The sequence below is a fragment of the Numenius arquata genome, chromosome Z (genome assembly GCF_964106895.1).
Source record: "Numenius arquata chromosome Z, bNumArq3.hap1.1, whole genome shotgun sequence".
In the NCBI taxonomy this organism is placed as follows: Eukaryota; Metazoa; Chordata; class Aves; order Charadriiformes; family Scolopacidae; genus Numenius; species Numenius arquata.
In genome coordinates this window covers 84,227,474-84,248,740 of record NC_133616.1, presented here as the reverse complement: position 1 = coordinate 84,248,740, position 21,267 = coordinate 84,227,474, and the positions used below count along the sequence as shown (strand labels likewise).

The window sequence follows — 21,267 nt, the reverse complement described above, 5'->3', positions numbered from 1 at the left end:
TTTGAAGAGAAAGCAATAGGGATATCCCAGCCATTGGGATCTACAGTTTTAATTAGATGTGTCAAATTGGAAAGGCACTGATTTATCTGCCATACCTGCTTAATTTATTCCTGATGTCCTACGTATTGTTATTCCAAAGGGAATTACACACAACCCATCCCTCTCTCCACCTTCAGCATCCGCCTTCTCCTGGAAGGACCCCTGTGGTGCTTGGGGAAGGGTCCGCTCCGTGGAGGAGGACTGTGCAGGGGTTTCTCCACCAGCCTCCACCGCCAAAGCAGCTGAAGAAGAAAGGACTCTGCATGTGCCATTTCCTGGTTTAATGAGGAAGCGTTGTCAGCAAAAAAGGTGCTAAAAGAAATGGTTCTGGAGAAAACCACTAAGCTGTAACAAATCACTTTGTTCAATGAGTAAAATCTAAGTGTCAAACCAGCTGAAATCTTAGCAAAAGCAGTAGCTGTACTGGAGTGCTGGGCCAAAATAGGTAGTTTAAAAGACAGTGAACCGATACTGATATTTCTGTACTTATGATCTTGATCAAACTAGTAACAAATTCCTAACTCAATAGTTGAGATACCAGATATAGTGGTTTTAAACTTAGGTCTTCTACAAAGGAATTGCTCAACAATAGTAGATTAGAAAGCCTTGAATTTATCAAAGCCGGACCAGACAAGGGGAAACAAAGTGGTAAAATGTATTTGGACTTTCAGAAAACCTGTTGCACATCCCCTTATGAAGAGATCAAGGCAATGTACTTTTAAGGATGAGAAGAAGAGTAAGAGTTGGAAAATGCAGCAAAGAATTATCTGCCCTTACTTCTATCTGAAAACAGAGACTTTTTTCAGTCCTTGAAAGGCTGACAGCCGAAATCCCCGTGTGGGCATTCCGTTGTGTGTAGGTGAAATATTGTGTCTGTAAGGAACACTGATCACCCCAGAAGGATTTTGTGGAGTTACAGCAGCTGCTTTTTGCAGAAGGGACCAGACGACAGCTTTTAATTTGAGATGTAACGCGGGAGGATAATAACTCCTGGGGAGGGTGTGGAGGCCAGGATGGGGAGTAGCAAAGCTGGGAAGGAGGCTCTTGTTGCTTTGTTCAAGAGTAAATTTATAATCTTGGTGGAGAAGGGTTCATTTGGTTTTATTTTCCATCCCAAAGCAAGGGTATGGAGAGAGATGGGAGAAGGAACAACTTGGGATCTCCTCCAATTCCTCTGATTCACTATCGGTAGTTGTTTGGTCGTCTTCTCTTCTATCGGAGTTTGTCTTCGCTGCCAGACAGGGTTAGTGCTTCAGCTGAAAAAAGTGATTTGAACTGTACTTCTGAATACCAAAGCTTTCAACATGTTAACATGCTTACATCCTTCGTTATTATTTCTGCATCTATTCATTGTATTTTCAGAAGGGAACATGGCAAGCTGTTGACAGCAATCAGTTTGATACTGAAAACGAGCATTTGCTTTTGGCGGCTTTCAAATAAAAGCAAAGAGCAACAATTAGTGCAGGTGTCACCAAAACTATTCCCATTATTCTGCAGATGTAAATGCTCAGTATTGCTGTTTGATTGTTAAGGGTTTTAGCTCCTTCAGCCATGTCCAAAAAGCTCAGGAAAGAGTCTGAATTTTTTATGTGCTCAAGACTCTTGTTTAGCCATAGTGTACTTCCTGACAATATAAACTGGACTGTCATATTCAGAGCATACCAAAATACATAAAAATGTGGGTGTGTGTATATGTGTGATTAATGCCAACTTAAACAATGTCTCTATTCTGCAGAAATAATCTTTAATTTATAGTTCTTCGTAATTGAGACATTTCAGATTAGCATGTATGCACTGTTGCCATTATGTGATGAAGATCACACACGCAAAGTTCATTCAGGACTTTTTATCCAATACAAAATCTTTGAAACGACAGCTGAGGCTTTTCACATTCATGACACATCTTGTCTGTGGGAAACATCTGTTCCCTGGCGAGCTCTAACGAAGTAGCCAGTCCCATCTGAAGCACATACTTGGTTAATCAAAAAGCACATCATTAGTGCATATAAAATGCTACTAATATTTTCTGCACATTTCCAATAATATTTAAAATCCCCGAGTGTTCTTTTATATTGCTATTGAAATGGATTCACATTGTACACCTGCCTTTCTGTTTAGGAAATAAGGAAAATAGAATCAATGAGGTGAAGTGAGCTGTGTAACTTTTTACTCACAAGTTCCTCAGTTCTTCCTGACTTGCCATCAACCAGAAAAGTAGTGTACAAAGTGTTGTTTAAGACACAATCATCGTAATTCTTAAGTTAGATAAGTAAATACATTCAATGAAATACGAAAATTGCTTTTCACTTGATTTTATTGTCGTAACTGCAGCACAGTCAGTTCCCATCAGTTGCACTAACAAGGAGTTGACAGCCACTTGGATATTCAGAATTTCCCAATTTCTTGCAAGCACGTGTTTCCAAAGTATGGCGCTTTGGCAAATGAAAACGATATGAAGAAATCAGTTTGAGCCAGGAGTGAACAATTCTGCTTACACAGTATTGAAGACACAGTTACATTACTTCAAACTCTTTGATTTTTTTTTTATTTTTTTTTTCTGTTTGAAAGCAGGTAATATTTCATGCCATGCTGCGAACCCTTGGCTGTTGATGTTCTACGACAGGACACTGATTTAATTTCCTCTGTTGTGTGCCAAGGAAGACTGGTTTATTTCACCCATCCCATTTCCTGACCCTGGTCTGTAGCATGTGGGCAGTCGCTGCAGCCAGATCTCCAGCTCCCCTTGTCACTCCTTTTGTACCACTCCTCTTAATTTCCCTTTCCCTTCATCTACCGAAGGAAATGGTGATGCTGATGCCTTTGTTTTATGCCGGGGGGGGGGGGGGGGGAAGTGCTTTTTGCTTGTCTTATCAGTGTGTTCTGGCAGAATATTGAAGTGAAACAGCCAATCAACAGATCTGTAACCTGTTGCTTAAATGACTCGGATAAGAATATTACTTCCATCTGATTCATATGCATTTCCAAAATATACTTTTAAGCATTGGAAAATGTTAGGGTTTTTTTTTCTTAGCTGTATTGCAAAAGATTTTTACTTTTTTTTTCCTTTTTTTGGAAGGGGGAATGCGTTACAGGTGTAGATTTATTTTTTTTCTAAACTGCTGAATGTTTTCAGTTTTGGCATTGAACAAACTATATCGAATTTTAGGATCTGTTCCTCTGAAGTGGTAGTTGTTTCCTGCAGCAGAGAATTCCTTAGAACTCTTATTCACCCTGAATCTCTGGCACAAAGTCATGCTAGTGTATGGTATACAAATTGTCTGACAGCAGCAAAGCCATTGATCTCTCGGGTTGGTTTAGATGATTAATTTTTAGAAATATTAAGAGCTTTGAAGGAGAGTGGTGATATTCATGGTGATATAAAAGGGTAATGGTTTTCAGTGGCAGAGATGGTAGTAATCTTTAGGGTCTCAGGTTGGGGGAAGTTAATGAGTTACCCTGAAACTTTGTGATGTGGTTTGTAAGAAGACAGCACAGGTGATTTTACTCATTCTCACCTTTTAGCCATAAATTGCCAGTCTGACTTTAACAGATTCACCCCTGGCTTTGGTAATGCCCAGTGACCAGAATCAGATTCACCATCTTCTTGTCTTATAGTATGTTTTACCAAACTGTGAAAAATGGCAAGATGTGGGAATGGTGGTGATTTCAGCCATCCTGTCAGTTTCAAAGCAGCGTGGCTCTTCTTGCAGCCTGAGGTGGAACTGGGTCTGACCAGTGAACTCTTCACACAGTAGAAGCACTGGATGTACAAAAGCTGGGATAGCTTTTTCCGTTCTTACTGGTGTGCAGCTACTCGCATGTGCCTACTTGTCAGCCAGCTCACAGTCCTTTTACAGGCTCAGCACTTCTTCAGCTATAAAAAATACGTTTTTCATCTAGTTGTTAAGCTGCTAAATCTGGAGAACGCAGTGATGTGTCGCTCCTGGCGAGAACAACAGAGGGGGAAACGCTCGCCTGACTTTTCATGTCAGTGAATCGCAAAGGGTTTAGCAGTGAAGAGCTTCATGCAACCAGAGCCTCCAGCTGCTCTAGAAATTTTTTGGAGAAAATTCAGTTGTTTTTCTTTTTTTCTTTACAGAAATTGAGTTAAAAAAAAAAAATCAAAACATTTAATTACCCTCTCAACTATACTTTGGGTTTTGTGTCAGCTTGAGTTGCAGAAGCTCTACATGGATACAAGCTACAGGCATCAAAACTTAAATTTTTTTTGATGCTAAGGTGCGCAGACTCTTTGCATTGTTTTTTGTGTGGCCCATACTGTGGCAGTGGCACAAGTCCTGGGCAAGGGCACATCCCCTCCACAGCTCCTCTCGGTGTTGTGTGTCTCCAGAATGGCAGATGTCTCAGTAAATGTCTAAACCCCAGATATTGTGTAAAAGTGAGCTTAGCTCCATAAACATCCTTAATACACACTCTTGTAGTAGTACTGTCTTTGGTTTTTGGTCTTAAAACACAATACTGAGTGTTTTCTAGTTAGAAGTTACCCATCCAGCTGTTCGTTGGTGGCTGTTCTAATAGGGCATCCAGTGTCCATCATGGGCTTGCCCTGCGTACCCTCTAATCTGAAAGGGCTCAGCTGACTCGCAGCTGGTAAATAACCCAGCTGAATAATGGTTGTTGGGCTAAATTGGAACCAAACTGAAAAGCAATTTTATTTCTGCTTCCTTCCTTTGTTGGAAACAGTCTTCTTTCAGATTTCAGATGAGTTTGCATATTATGGAGATAGTTCTTGGAAAAACAGGTGGTACAAAGGAGGAGTGCCACTGGTAGGGACCATCGGAAGCGTGGCCAGTGTGAGCTCCTTGTTCAGGCTGGCTGGAGGAAAGGATGCATTTTGTGGCCATGTCTGAGCATCCCTCGACATGCTGTGGGTCAGAAGTGCCACAGAGTGTGACTGAGGATGGGCATGGTCATCAGCACCTCAGTCCTGACCTGTGCCCGCGACCTGTTCTCAACACCCACCACGTTCTTTAACCTCTTGGTCGAGCTGCACTGTGTGCAAGGTTCTGGTGTTTGTGCTGAATAATAGATTTCCCTGGAAGCAGATTAATTTCCATTTCATGGGAAATTGCAGGGACCAAGAATTTAGTCATAAATTAGCTAAAAAGAATATTTTAATGTCAAACAATGGCAGACCACTGCTAAAAATTAATTCAACGGAGTCAATTCAGGCATTGCCTTCGCACAAGTGATTTTGCCTATGTGAAAATACGGTTAATTGCCTTCCTGGTCGTTGTCTGAAATCTCAACATTTTTGTTATCTTTAAAAATAATTTCAAGACCTTCTATACATTTTAGGCACTAAAGGTAACGGCATGCCGTGGCTTTGTCAGGCCTAGTGTCATCATCCTGCAGCAGTCAGTAAAAACAGCTTTGTGGCTCACAACTTCCAGTTGTGATGGTTTTGGGTTTTTTTTCTGACTACAGATAACTTGTTTTCTTGACATTACTAGTTTGAATCTAGTAGTTGAGAAAACTTGGTTTTGAAACTATTCCATGGTTAGGGCAATTGTAGGCTTTCATGAATGCTCTCAAGTTTCTCATCTCAACATTTCTGACTTTAGGTCATTGCTACAGACCACACAAAAGTGGTCCTTTGTTTTTTACTAGTTGCTTTTTCAACTTTTCAACTTGCTAATTAAAAAAAAGTGGTTGAAAAATGGTTTATTGGTGGTTGCATTTATTATGGCAACCTCCAGCTTTAATTGCGTACTTCAAATGCGTCTGTTCTGATGCAAAGCTATTTAGAAATAGTTAATACCTGTTAGGGCCATGAAGATGATCAGAGGGATGGAGCACCTCTCCTATGAAGACAGGCTGAGAGAGCTGGGGTTGTTCAGCCTGGAGAAGAGAAGGCTTCGGGGACATCTCATAGCAGCCTTCCCATATCTGAAGGGAGCCTACAGGAGAGCCGGAGAGGGACTCGTTGTCAGGAGATGTAGCGACAGGACAAGGGGTAGTGGTTTTAAATTGGAAGAGGGGAGATTTAGATTAGATATTAGGAGGAAATTCTTTCCTGTGAGGGTGGTGAAGCACTGGAACAGGTTGCCCACAGAAGCTGTGGCTGCCCCATCCCTGGAGGTGTTTAAGGCCAGGTTGGAGGGGGCTTGGAGCAACCTGCTCTAGTGGAGGTGTCCCTGCCCGTGGCAGAGGAGTTGGAACTCGATGATCTTTAAGGTGCCTTCCAACTCTAACCATTCTATGATTCTATGTTTACGTTTTATTTCATTTGTGAAACTGTTTATGTCCTGTAGGCTTGTTACATTGCTCACCTAACTGTTTCTAGCCTCCTTGAGCAGAAAAACTCATTAATGTAAATGTTAAAAGAAGTTCCATTGCAAGAAAGAAGGAAGGAAAAGCACTGAAAAGGAGACGAGAAAGGGAAAAGAAGGGAGCACCAAGGAGTTTTAATGTAGAGCTTGTGCTGAACCTCAGAGGGGGATGCCATGAGGAAAAACCAGGGAGGAGGTTATAAAAGCGGGGAGACAGCGTGCTTCTTTGGTGTCTGCAAGCCCTTCTAAAAGGGCAAGAAATAGGAAGGAACGTTTTGGTGTTTATTATTTGATTTAGAACACAAGTATCATCTTCCACAAGACCCTGGTGAATGCTGGGTTCAAGGGTGAGGTTGAGGATCAGGTCAGTATGCAATTTTTTCCTATTTCAGGCTGGACTGACCATTTCAGGGGTGGGGTGGAAATTCTCTGTTGTCAATCTTGTATCCTTCTGTGGCCAGGGCATTAAAAAAAAAAAATTAAAAAAAAAGATGGTGAGTGGGGCTTTAGTCCTTTAAAAGAAGGTGGTGGGTGACTTTTGCAAGAGTCTTGGAAAGTCATTGATAGTTTCAGGTGTGCCTCAGCAGTTACTTTAGAAGATAAATGTTGAGAGATTTCGGCAACAACATCTCACCATTTTCTCTGAAATGCATCGGTTTTGAGCAGTTTCATTGCCGTGGAAGTGGTGAGTGTGTCAATGTGGTGTTTGGCCAGCATTGTACTTGGCACAGCAAAGGTTAATGTGCTGGGGCTCAGATTCGTGACTCATATGTAAAAAGAATAAACCATATGTTAAAATGCCTTTATTTTGTGTCTTCCTTTGTGCTCTAGATCTATTATTACCTTAATAAGGAATAAGGAGAAACAAGAAAGGAGAAACAAGAAAGAAGTTTCTTGCTGAAGTGCACTTTGTACACATGTGGTCTCTGAGATGTTTATATCACACTGCCTTTTTTTTTGTTTTTCTTGCAGAGGACCCATAATCGCATAATAAAATATTAATAGCACTGGTCTTAAAAGATTTAGCTCCAAGCATGAGAATATGTAACCGTGGTGCTCAGTATGTATAATATATGAAGCTCCTGTATGTACTGTGAATGTATAATAGAAATAGTTGTTCTAGTCTTAAAATTACATGTGGTGTTCCAAGCATGCACTGTAATTAGATGGTGCTTACAGAGAGATGTGTTAAAAATGGTTTTGCAAAAGCTTACGCACACTAAGAAATATGATTTCTCTCCTTTGTCATTTGGGACAGAAATGTGGTTACTATTCATGCAGTTCTTTGCATTCAGATGTCCTTTAATTTTTATTTTTTTTTTTTTAATTTTTTTATGATACAGTTTATACAAATAACTGCTCTAAGAGTCTTACCTTCACTCTGGCATACAGGCAAGCTAAGAAGGCATGTATTACAAGTGAAGAGCTACAGCTGCATTTAATGCCTTTATGATTTTTTTCCCTCCGCTTTCCCTCTATAACTCTGGAAAAAAACACGAATCTTGCAAAGTGCTGCAGTAGCTGACAAAATCATAATTCGTGTATGTTTATAAAACGCCAAGATTATCACTGTTGAATAAATACAGGGTTTGAGGGTACTGGTAATGGCTTGTCCGAATAGTACTGTAAGGTCCAGATGTGTTCTTTCTTACTTACTCTGCTCTAGTGGGGCAGAAATGTCTGTGAGCATAATTAAAAATGGAGGTTGCCATGACAAATGCAGGTATCAAAGAATTATTTTTCAACCATCTTTTTTTAAATACTAAATTTAACCTTTGAGACTGTCAACCGGTTTGTGGGTTTTTTGGTTTGTTTTTTTTTTTTTCAAAAAAAAACAGGAGTTGTCATATGGATGACAGGAGCGGGTTCCTTGGTGCTGGGGTATTAGCTCTGAGGCGGGGGAATGGGATACAGCCTTGTCTTCCTTCAACAGGATAGTGATACCAAACTAAAATACACTTTACATGAAACTTCTAGTAACATTAGCTATTGCTTTTTTTTCTTTTTCTCCCTCCAGAGAACAAATTTGGTTGAAACAAGTAATGCGGATTTTCCTTCTGGGGACCCCAGAATGTACCAGTTGGACGTTACCCTAAGGAGAGGGCAGAATTTAGCAGCACGGGACCGCGGAGGTAAGCGTGCTGGGGAGCACCCTCTCAATGTTTGGGAAGTTACTTGTCCATTGGGTAAAGTTACTGAGGGTTTTGAAGCTACAGTTGAGGTATGAATTGTAAGCATGCTAGTAAAACTCTGCTTATAACTAATTAGAGGTTCTTTTGCTCAAAAGCACAAAGTAAAAGGAGCTAAAGCCAGATAAAACCACACAGGAGAGCAAATAAGATTTAGCTAATACTGACTTAATTCTTCTGCTAGCTATTTTCCTCCTCTTTTTGAATGTTTCAAACTAAAAAAGGTGTGATAGATTTACTTCAACCGTGCAGACTTGTGCTGTCTTGTATTTTTGTCGTGGTTTTGGCTGAATTTACCAAAACCAGACTGACAGATGGCCCTTCCCCACCTTCCCCCCCCAAAAGAGGAGAGAGGAGGAGAAAGAGATAAGGAGATTCAGAAGTTTAGAATGAACTAAACTACTTTAATGAAGAATTAATATTAAAATAAAAATAAAGATGAAAATAATGAAATAGATACAATATATACAAAACCGTGTCAAGCTCCCAGGATGACAGTCACGTCACCGGCAGGCACTGGGGCAGTCCCAGACTGGACTCAGCGACGAATGGGAACTGGATTCCAGCTCTGGAGTCAGGAACACACGGATCGGGATCAAAGGCAGATGAACAGACAGAGTCCTCTCTGGACGTCGGCCATCGCAGGAAGGGGCTGACCCTTTGATCCCTCAGCCTTTATACTGAGCGTGGGGCAGATGGGATGGAATACCCCAGTTGGTCAGGTTTGGGTCACCTGTCCTGTCCCCTCCTCCCCACCGATGTGACCCCTCTACGTTTTTTCCGTTTCCGACCCTCTAAGGGGGCAAATAATGAAATTGGCTGCCCTTGGTTGTTACAGCAATAAGGATAAGCAAGGGCCTCCCTGCACACCATCCCTTGGCACGGAGCACAAACATTGGGCTGATCATTCTGAGAACGAGCAGTTTTCTCCACAATATGCCGTTAATTTCAGAGAGTTAGAGGAGGCCTAGCTAGGATGTAAAGTTACAGAACAGAAAATTGGTTCAGTTTTACTTCAAACCGGGACAATTTTGTTCCTTGACTGCTTAACTGATAAATACTGGAGCTGCCTTTAAGGACCAGTAAAAAAACATTGAAACTCCTCTGTTGGATGTGTCCAGGCTCTACCCGTTGGCCAATCTGCTGACCACATACTGGCTTTTTAGTCTGCTCTGAGACATATGCTTTTATTTATATTCTTCCTCTACATATATTGATATTCTGTCAAGCTTTGCCTGATGTTCATTAAAAATAGATGCTCAAATATTTTTCTCCCGTGAGAGAGAGAAACATGCCTGGTTTCTGAGTGATGGGTTGTAACTCAGTCGTATCCGTCATTCGTATTATATACAAAAGAACAAAACTGTGAATGTAGATGTGATTGTATGCAAGGAAAGAAGGTAGTTGTTGGGCTCTGTTTTCAGAGTTGTCTCGTAGCTTGGAAACTTACCAAAAAAGCCAGATGCCTGGGTTACTTTCTGCTCCCTTTTTGAGTTTTTTTTCCTATCCCTGAAAAAACTCAGCCCTACCATCTTGAGGGATCAGGGAGTGTTTTACTGGGCCACTGGAAGTGTGGCCACTGCAGCAATGTGCCCTTGTGGCCAAGAAGGCCAATGGTCTCCTGGGGTGCATCAAGAAGAGCGTGTCCAGCAGGTGGAGGGAGGTCATCCTCCCCCTCTGCTCTGCCCTGGTGAGGCCCCATCTGGAGCACTGGGACCAGTTCAGGGCTCCCCAGTTCCAGAAGGACAGGGAACTGCTGAGAGAGTCCAGCGGAGGCTATGAGGATGATGAGGGGCTGGAGCATCTCTCTGCTGAAGAAAGGCTGAGAGCCCTGGGGCTGTTCAGCTGGAGAAGAGCAGACTGAGAGGGGACCTTACCAATGCTGAGCAATATCTAAAGGGCAGGTGGCAAGAGGATGGGGCCAAACTCTTCTCAGTGGTGCCCAGTGACAGGACAAGGGGCAACAGACACAAGCTGGAACACAGGAAATCCCATCTCAACATGAGGAAAAATTTCTTTGCTGTGAGGGTGGTAGAGCCCTGGAAGAGGCTGCCCAGGGAAGCGGTGGAGTCTCCTTCTCTGGAGACACTCAAACCCACCTGGACATGTTCCTGTGGGACCTGCTCTGGGTGACCCTGCTCTGGCAGGGGGTTGGACTGGGTGCTCTCCAGAGGTCCCTTCCAACCTCGTATCATTCTGTGATTCTGTGTCAGGAAGGAGAATGTGCGTTGCATCTTAATGAAATGCAGAAGATCCTTCAGATCAGATGGGGAGCTTCCAGGACTGAGCCTTTGTTTCTTAAGGGGAAAATTCAGAAACAATACTTTGTTCAGGGACCCCAAGGTAGGACCCATACACTCATGACTGAACGTCCTCACTGTTATCCGCTGTGTTTCTGCTTGTTTTCCCTTTCTCTTAGAGCTACTCAGAGTGAGATTTTTAGGAGCGCCAGCAGAACTTAAATCGAGGAGACTTCACAGGCATTAGGCCAGCACTTAGTGAATTTCAGTGGCTGCTGAATGGGAAGTGCACAGAAGGGGGCTTGATTTGGGGAATCAAGTTTTGTCTGAATCCCCTCTTGAGTGTAATACTACCTCTTTTTTAATTATTTTTTTAAGTATTGCGTGGTGGTCCCAGTGATGTGTCACTAAGAACCTGGGCAAGTAAAACTCAGTTCTTACTGGAGGCTTATGTGGGTGCAAGAGGAGATTCAGTGAGTTCATGGAAAAAAAGTCCATGAAAGGATTGAAATACACAGAAAATGCATCTGACTCTGAAGGTCTTTGCTCCAAGTTCTTGATGCCTAGAGGGACATTGGAGGGAAATAATGTGCATGTCCTCCTGTTTCTCTGAGGGCATCTGCTTGTAGCCCTGATGGAGGTGGAGCACTGAGCTCACAGGAATCACAGAATCATAGAATTGTCTAGATTGGAAGGGACTTTTCAGATCATTTAGTCCAACCATCAACCTAACTCAGATAAAAACCATCACTAAACCATGTCCCCCAGCACTATCTCAACCCGTCTTTTAAATCCCTCCAGGGATGGTGCCTCAACCCCTTCCCTGGGCAGCCCATTCCAAGGCTTCATAACCCTTTCCGTGTCAAAATTTTTCCTAATCTCCAATCTGAACCTCCCCTGGCGCAACTTGAGGCCATTTCCTCTTGTCCCATGGCCTGTTCCTTGGGAGAAGAGACCAACCCCCCTGGCTACACCCTCCTTTCAGGGAGTTGTAGAGAGCGAGAAGGTCTCCCCTCAGCCTCCTTTTCTCCAGGCTGAACACCCCCAGCTCCCTCAGCCGCTCCTCACAAGACTTGTGCTCCAGACCCCTCACCAGCTCCGTTGCCCTTCTCTGGACCCGCTCCAGCATCTTAAGGTCTAAGACCCATGGTCTAAGCCAGAAGGTGGTTGTGGGACGGTGTGTGGGAGGCACCATCTAAGGATATACATCCAAATGCTAAATGGCGCTGCTAAGACAGATGTGTTAGATATTAAAATCAGAGCCTCGAGGATTTAGCCCAGGATTGTCTCAAAGGAGTCTTACTCTGTAGGTGTTAACAGCACATAACACCCCATTCTTCCAAAACTTTTTCCAGATCCTCTGCTTAAAGCCTGACAATTGAATTTTCTGCAAGTACTGTCAATTTTGCTCTAGAAGAATACTTGAATTACATGGCAGAGAAGAGTTTCGTTTTAATTTTAGCTTTTTGTTCTTTGATTTTTTTTAAACTGCAGTTTTACATATCTTTTTAGAAACCTGCTGCTGAACATATTGCAGTCTTGGAATTCAAAGTTGAATTCTCATGTTGTGAATGTTCTGCACACTTTGTCTTCCCTAAATTTATAAAAAGAGACACCACAACATTCTCAGAAGGAAAGGGGAAAGATGGAAGCTATATTTATGTGGCTAGCAATGCCAGCATTAATCACGGCTGTTGGTTGATAAATAAGCGCTGATAGTCACAACAAAAGGGGAACAGAACATTTTTCATGACAGGACCAACATCTTGCTGTTTTCTTCTCAAATGGTTGAAAACAATCCTTCATTATAGCAGGCGATGCTTGTGCTCTGGTGCGTGCAGTATGGCAGAAGGAAATGTACCTATTCATTTTAACTCTTCATCTTCACAAGAAAATCCCATCTTTCATCTGACCCAGCTTCCCTTGAGCTGTGGAACCATAACTTCATCCCCGCCCTGTGATGAGGCAGTTTACGGTTTTGCTTCTGGCAGAATCCTGCAGTGACCAGAAATGTGGTTTACAACATATGTCCATCCTAAAGCAGACCATATTAGATTTAGATTTAAAAATTTGTTTTCTGCAACTTCCCATAATATTAGGAAAAACTCTGTAATGTTGGATCTTGTAAGTTGGTAATATTAACAATTTTAACCTGATTACCTACATCTTTAGTTGTAGGTAATCTCCATCTCCATTTTAGTTTTGATTTCTCATTTCTTTTTGTCATATGCAGTGTTTATATAATATCATGTATTTTCTGGAGTCAAAATTTTTAGGTTAAAAAAACCCCTGTGATTTGTTTCTTCTCTCTGACTTCTTGCATGTGGAGTTTATGTGGCTACTTCATGTTGGTAATACGCCTTTACAGATGTTTTGCAATACCTTAAATATTGCTTTTAAACAAATAAACAAAAACCCCATGTGATTGATGAATTTTTGCTTTAAAGAGACTCATTTTGAGATGCAGTCTGAAATGTTATAGCAGAATTGGTGAAAAAGGGGATTAAAATCTTAGTCATTGGTTTTCTACAATTCTCTTCCATCAAAAGAAGGATATAAAAATATGTGTTTTAAATATGGTTTTCCTCACGGTGTTTTCTTACTTAACTGGAGCCTGGAATCCACTCTTTTTCATGCTTTTTGAGAAATGTACGGTGCTGGTTTGCTGCTCCACTTTAGGCAAAGTTGGGAAATAAGTAGCACGGGTTAATCCCAAGGACTTTGTATCATGTCAAAAAGCAGGCTAGATACATGATGAATTTGATCCCTTCTGATCCCTTTATTATTAATATTATTTTTACAAAATGCATGAAGATTAGCCCGATCTTGCAAAATAACATGAGGAAAATACTTTTTTGAGCATAAGTGAAATGTTCATTGGCAGTAGTGTATTTTCTGTGTGAAATCTTGCAGGAAGATGCCTGAAAACAGATGTTTGTCATCGTCTAAGGCCTTGACCTCTAAATGGATAATATTGCTGGATCTGTGTGTCTCTCTGCAGGAGACACAGTTCAGTCATGCTTCCTAAGATTAGAGAATCTGTATGTGTAGAAACAGCCCTTCAGAGTCTGACGCTGCTGCTGAAACCTACACCCAAAATGGCCAGAAATAACCAGAAATAGTAATGCACTTAGTGCCCTCGTGCAGTGCAGGGGCTGCATTTCAGTTTGATAAATTTACCGTTTCCGATATGAAATATTTAGATCCGTAAGGAACTAGCTGCATAAACTGAGAATAATTGGGAGAGACGTCTGTCAAAACCAGGAGAATCTGAAGGACTGAGATAATGCAAGAACACACTCATAGACTTTGCATTTTGTCTGGTGAATGGCTGTGAACATGTGCATTTTCAGGATCTAGAGGAAAAGTAAGTGCCAGTGGGGTAACAAGTAAAGTGAGATGATTTAGTAACCCTTTAAGATATGCCTAATTTTCTGCAATGGCACAATATTAAAAGCAAACCTATGTATAAGGCAATGATTTAAAATTATTGAAGACTTTTCATTTATGTTATAACATGTTATAACACGTTATTTATGTGTGAACTGAGAGCTTTGCTGATGTAGGATGCTGAAATTCAGTCCTTAGCTTGATTAAAACACAGTGTATACAGCGTAGATTTGCAGATTGAGAAACTCTTCATCCTTATGATTGAGGTAGACCAGGTTTATGGAGTAAATTTTGCTTATTGTGAAACATTGCTGAATCTGTCACACAGTTGAGACTGGTAGGAACATGCCCCTGCTCTGTTTCCTGAAAAGGTAAGATGGAGAAGATTATTGGCATAAATCAATAGTTCTCACACCATCTTCCAAATGTGGCAAATAATCACAAGGTGATAACCAAGAGAAACGCTATTTGTGCTGTAGCAGGTAGCCAGATGCCAAATTATTTTTAAAGGGCCTTTTGGATCACTATTTTCATGCCACTAATTGCAAGCATTCATCCAAGTAGCTCTACAATTATATTTTTATTTTAATATATTAATTAGTGTGGAATTTGAATGCTTTTTAATACAGAGGAAATCAGATTTCATTAGGTTTTGGATGCAAATCAAAGGGTTTATATTTAGTTCAAATCAGAATAGGCAAGAATGTTATCTTATATGAAGGTGTTTCAGAAAGGTTATATTAAGTTCTATCTGAGTCAAAAATACACTTAGTAATTTTTAAGAACTCCTGGGGCTGTGCAGGTCTGGAAGAACAAATTTTTAAACACTCAGTTCCCTTATTTTGGAGGTAGTGAGGATGAGGTGCTGAAACAAGAAACGGCAGCTTGGCATGCTTGCTACCCTGGGATTCATGCAAATATATGTAGATAAGTGTGCCAGCATTCACAGTGTGTAAAAACATTTGGAGCATGTTTTATTTAAAGGTACGCCCCATTAGGTAGGCAGTGCTTTTTGTCTGTATTTGGGTAAAGGTGCCTAAGGTTTGGGAGTTTTATCTCTTTTTTTTTTTTTTTTTTTTTTTTTCTGCAAAGAGGTTAGCTTTGGTTGAAGAGAATTATGGATTTAATTCTCATTGCTACAAGGTGCAGATCAGCGTTGTCCCATGTGAAATGTAGGCTGGGAAAAATACTTCTCTGTTTCCTCTCTGCTCTGTGTGAGCCTTGCTGCGACGGACACGGGGGTGGCAGCAGAGGAAGAAGAGCTCCCTCTTCCCCTTCCAGCCTGGCCTCCTGACGCATGGCAGCTCTGGCTGCCACCAAGAAGGTGGCCATATCTCGGATGGGGTCCTGACGGCAGTGACTCGTACCTGGTGGTGATGGGGAACAGTTCTCATTTGCGATGCAGGAAAGGGAGGAGGACAGAGCAGGGAGCGGTAGCGAGGAACAGGATTGCCCACTCTTCTAACGTTCTACAGCAGCTTTGTCCGGCCGAGCAAGTCCCTTTGCAGAAGGTACCAAAGTCCACTGGAGGACGGGCTCAATCTGTTGCTTTGGTTCCTTCTGCTCCCAGTTTGATCTCACTGCCAGGTCCCTCACCATGCCTCCACCTCTCCATAGTATCATAGAACCGTTTTGGTTGGAAGGGACCTTTCAGATCATCAAGTCCAACCATTAACCCAACACTGCCCAAACCACCACTAACGCATGTCCCTCAGCACCACATCTGCCCGGCTTTGAAATACCTTCAGGGATGGTGACTCCACCACTTCCCCAGGCAGCCTCTTCCAATGCTTGATAACCCTTTCCATGAAAAAATTGTTCCTAATATCCAATCTAATCCATCCGGGAACAGTTGACAACAGGTCTGCATGCAGCATTTTTTGTCCACTGTGGCTCTCTGTTTCTGTCATAGCCAGGAATTCCTACTCACTCTAGGAAGTCCTCACTTGGTGGTGGTACCCAACTGTCCCTTTGAAACCTTCAGAGGGAACAGCTTCTCCCCTTTGTATGGGGAGCTGAAAAAAAGTCACCCCATCATTTGCACCCAATGCAAATGATCTCCTATTCTCCCTTATAATTTGATAAGCATCTGGCCTGTTGTGTTTCTTTTAACACACTCTGGCCTTTTGTTTTTTTTCCTCGTTTCTCCATCCCAAGAGGAAGGACCCATCTGAGGAAACTGCATGGCAGCCTTCTGAGAGAGTGGGTGAAAGCAGAAACTAGAGAAACTCTCTCGGAAGCACTCGTAAATAGCTGTTTAGAGATGATCTTTGGGACATATTTTTGTATTTTGATTAGAGATCAATTTAGAAAAACAAGAGGGAGTTCTAGTGAAACCTGAAGTACTCATGCACCGCGTAACATAAACTGTCAGTAAGAAGTGATGTGGCGTACCTTGAGATGCTATAACTTACAAGTATGATATAACTTGAAATTTGGTGGAGTCCAGCTCTCTGAAAATGCTTTCTCCAGGGTATGAAGTCAGGGATTTTTTTCCATGTTTTAAGGCATCGTTGGTCTTGTGTGACCATTCAGCTGATTCATGCAGTAAGAGATAGAATAAAATCGATGTTCAAATTTGTTTGTAAAACTTTTCTGACGGTGTACTATTAGATGACATGCTGTGATCACATTGTTGCCACTCTTGTTAATTAGTGGTAGAGGATGCTTTTGGATTTGCGCATCAATACAGAAAAATTAAGAGCAGTGTTAAGAACAGAGCCTCTCTGGTCTTAGCTGATTACTTAGCGAATACTGTTGTAATTAAAGGCAAAAATGGGAATTTTTGGAATTATGTATTGCAGAAGGATGAATGAGACAAGTATCATGGGCACAATCCATCCCCAGCTGATCTTGATCTGAACATACATGAAGGACACAGGCAGATGGGGAAGGGTTAGGAACATCGTTTCACCCCAGAAGAGCCCAGTTTTCATGGCAGTAGCATCTCATGGAGGCTTTGGCGGGAGCTACATGAGATTGAGAAGGACAGAAGAGCTGGGTTTAAGTGAGGGCAATCTCTTACAGACAAGCCCAAACTCCTGCTGAAGGCCAAAAAGTTTCCTGCTGGTGCAGTAGGGGCAGCAGGATATACCTATGGAACATGACGGGGGGGGTTCCTGTTGTGTTACCTTTACTCCAGTCCCTTGGGGCTTATTGAAGTGGGAGTCACACTCATTGCTGGCTGATTGACCAACAAAAGCACCCATGATGCGGCTTTGTACTTGGTCACGTTCTACCTTGTAAATTGTCATCGTTGGGAACTTTTTTCTCCCAAACTAGAAAACTCTCGATGTGACAGGCTGCCCAGGGAGGGTGTGGAGTCCCCTTCTCTGGAGATCTTCAAGACCCGCTTGGATGCAGTCCTGAGTAACATGCTCTGACATGCTCTGGGCAATCCTTCTTCGGCAGGGCAGTTGGACTAGATGATCTCTATGGTCCCTTCCAACTCTAAAAATTCAGTGAAATTCAGTGACGGCATTTTTATTAGTTCCAAAAAGGGTAGCAATAATCAAAATTTGTTTGCAGCGAGACTAACAAAAAGTTCTAGTTATAACATTAGGGATCTTTTTTTTTTTTTTTGGCCATAGCCTTTTTACCATCACACATTTCTAAGTGATGGTAGAAAAACCCCATCACTTTATTCCTACCTGATGTGGGTTTTTACCATCACTTAGAAATGGCTATTTCTAGTTTAATACCAGTACTGAGGATACTGGTTTCTTCTTTTTCTCTTCCATGATAAATGCACCAGGGAATTGCTTATTCAGCAAATAGTTATTTAATCAGGAATCTCAAATTATTCCCCTTCCCTTCAGTTTCACTGCCGTGTTTTTTATTCTTCAAGTGTTGTAGGAACGTGTTTATCATTCACTTTAAGTTCACATGGCAATGTATTGTGTTGATAAATGGATTTTTCCTTTGCTAGACATGTAGAGCATTAGTGCTAACACTGCAGATTACAAAATGTACGTGTTTATGGCTCGTGTTTGTAGAGGCTAAGCTTTCATTCCTATTTAATAGCTTTTCTCCTCAAAGAAGATATAAATATTCATAGGAGGGGAAAAAGCACGTGTGTTCCTGGGTACGTCTCTGGGTCACTGTATGAACATAGGTGTTCACCGATTAACTCTTTAAACATCTCCCTGATTAAATCATCTTATTCCTCTAGCTATAAATTAATGGAGATAAAGCAAGAGGACTTTGGCAGCGCTAAAGTACGGTAGAAAAAGAAATTTTAGGAAGTTGTTAAGTCACCTAGAGGCTGTAATGCATAGATTCACAGTACGTTGGTTAAATGGTATAGTTTACATACTGTGCTGCTATGGCAAATCACAGAATCATAGAATGGTTTGGGTGACAAGGGATCTTAAAGATCCCCCCCCAGTGCCACCCCCTGCCCTGGGCAGGGACACCTCCCACCAGAGCAGGTTGCTCCAAGCCCCCTCCAACCTGGCCTTGAACCCCTCCAGGGATGGGGCAGCCACAGCTTCTCAGGGCAACCTGGGCCAGGCTCTCACCACCCTCACAGCAAAGAAGTTCTTCCCCACATCTCATCTCCATCTCCCCTCTTTCAGTGTCAAACCCTTCCCCCTCCTCCTATGGCTCCCCTCCCTCATCCAGAGTCCCTCCCCAGCTTTCCTGGAGCCCCTTTAGGTATTGGAAGGCTGCTATGAGGTCTCCCCGGAGCCTTCTCTTCTCCAGGCTGAACCCCCAACTCTCTCAGCCTGTGAAAATGCAAATATCTGTCTCAAAAGTTGAGTGATTTTCCCGAGTAGGCTGTTGCAGTGGGAATTCATGCTGAGATTGAAGAGAGATTCCTCTTACCAGGTGACCTGTTGGCTAGGGTTGACAATGTAGGACTTCAGTGGTCTCTGCTGCTCCAGTAGCCCAGATCCCTGTGAGGACTTTATCTGGTCCTGCAGGTGAATTGACAGAGCATCGTAGGGGCAGCTTGGCTTGGGACTTCCAGACCATCCTCCTCTGATGGTTCAGATGGAGGAATCTGGTCTGTAATTCAAGGTCATTGAAAGGCACCAAACACCTTTGTGTCTGCTTGTTAAAAGACAATAGAAAGTCCTGCTTTATTAGCATAATTCTACTATGTCCTTTTTTTTCACGTGACTATATGCTAATAAGGAAATACCAACATGGAGGTTTTCTAGCTAGTATATTAAAACACTATTTTAAGGCAAGATTCACGTAGTATGTATTTGTGGATGTTTCTTCACAGTGTAGGTTTCCCTTCATGTGACCTTAAACTGGCATTGCATATCCAACGAGAATCGGTTTCCACCAAGGTGTTAAATATACATTTTGCCTTTTTTTGTTATGCCAAACATATGCAGGCTGCTAACACTTCTATTTTTGCTTTACCTAGCTTGCTCCCCCCCCATTTTAAGATTAAGCTTTTATTTCAGTTTGCCTTTAACTTGTAGTAAATCATTATCCCTGGGGAATGGGGGAAAACTCGCACATTTTACTGCAGAGAAAGACCATTGACTGCGTTGTTACAAGGGCAACTCACATGTTTGTCAGTTGCAAGTATATATCAAAAAGATTATTTCTTATATATCAAAAAGATTATTTCTATAAAACTGGAAGATATAATGTGTAAGACCAACAGTGAGCTGTGCTTTTTTAGACAGAGCAAATCAGAGCTCTCTGTTCCAGAAGAGGTGAAACCTCTGATTTTGCAAAAGCTGGCTGTCTTAAAAAAAAAAAGCCACGCTTTAAACAATTTCAGTAAGATTTGAAACAATTTCAGGAAGTTTATAATTTCAGTCCTGAGGTTTTAGGGGCAGAGCAAACTGTTACCTTTGATTAAGGGATGCAATTCTGTTTGTATTAAAGTATATTAACTAGAATAATAATTTGAGCGGCAAGGAAAATATTTCCTGTTTAAATTAATCTGACATCAGCCATGCTTAAAATGAAATATAAATGTTTTCCTGAAATTGGGATGACCATTGCACATTTGTTTTTTGTCTGTTCTGTTGTGTCAGTATGTTTTCTTCATTCTCGCTACTTTACAAGCATAATTAGTATTTGCTTAAATTAGTATTTACTAAATTAAGTAAAGATACTTAGCATGGTCAACACTGAAATGTAGTACTAAAGCTGCCTTTTTTTTTGTGCAGGAATTAGTCTTTCAAAAGAAAGAGAAAAAGCTGTGATTGTTATAACCAATATTTTTTTAATGGGCACTGAATAATTAAAATTCTCTACTCCCTGTTGACTTTTGAGTAGAAGAACTCTGCATCCTGCAGCATCCCTGTGATCACTGTGGATTTGTAATTGGCATCTCCATTTGTAGGATATTAGTTTTCCAGAAGTGCTTTGTATAATTTAATATAATGAGTGTCCTTTTTAGGTGAACTGGGTGGGTAATTCTTTGCTAGGTGGGTAGAAGGACAGAGAGTAGTAGTATTGATGGAAAAGCTGTAGTTTTTGGTGTCGTTGTTGTGGTGTTTAAGGGGTTGCTAAAGACCAATGAGGAGACTGTCTCGGCAGCTCTTGTGCAAGACAAATAATTACTATTTCTACTTGTGAAATTAATATAAAGTAACTTGTACTAGGTATTTTCCCTACTTTTCAGAATAAAAGATGGGACAGAGCAGACATGTTTCTCGACATTTCTTTTTCTGAGATGCTTCGTACTGCAGTTTGGAAATACAAAATATGTAAAATGCTATGAACCGATAGGTGTTTTGCTTGATGTACTCAGCTGACACGTACTTGAGAGCTCTTCTCCCATTTTTTCTTCTACTTCGGTTGTAACTCAGAAAACCACTGGAGACGGAGAAACTTTACTAAGAGGGGAACAAGCGTGGCTGGAGTCAGAGAGAAGGGGAAGGAGCTGGATGTCAGTGAGAGAGCTCTTCAGGCGATGAATCCAGAACAAATGTTTGTATAAATAATTAAGCTTCTCAGGAATTATGACATCAGAGTTATGGCACATCTCTGCACATCACTAGGGGCTTGCTTTGTTCTCAAATAATTGTAGATCAAATGAAGCTATTCCAAGATTGAAAATAAAATGGGGGAATAATAAAAAAGCCATGACAGAAGTTTAGTCATAGTTCTAAGCATGAAAATAATTAAGAACACACTTTT

At 41.5% G+C, this 21,267-nt stretch overlaps 1 protein-coding gene across 1 annotated transcript in view; it reads left to right on the top strand.

The window, feature by feature from the left end:
- MCTP1 (multiple C2 and transmembrane domain containing 1) overlaps positions 1 to 21,267 on the top strand; it is a 284,874-nt gene that overhangs the window by 100,016 nt on the left and 163,591 nt on the right. The window contains exon 2 of the mRNA XM_074166917.1: positions 8,350 to 8,464. Coding sequence (XP_074023018.1) covers positions 8,350 to 8,464 — 115 coding nt within the window. The remainder of the gene's footprint in view (positions 1 to 8,349; positions 8,465 to 21,267) is intronic.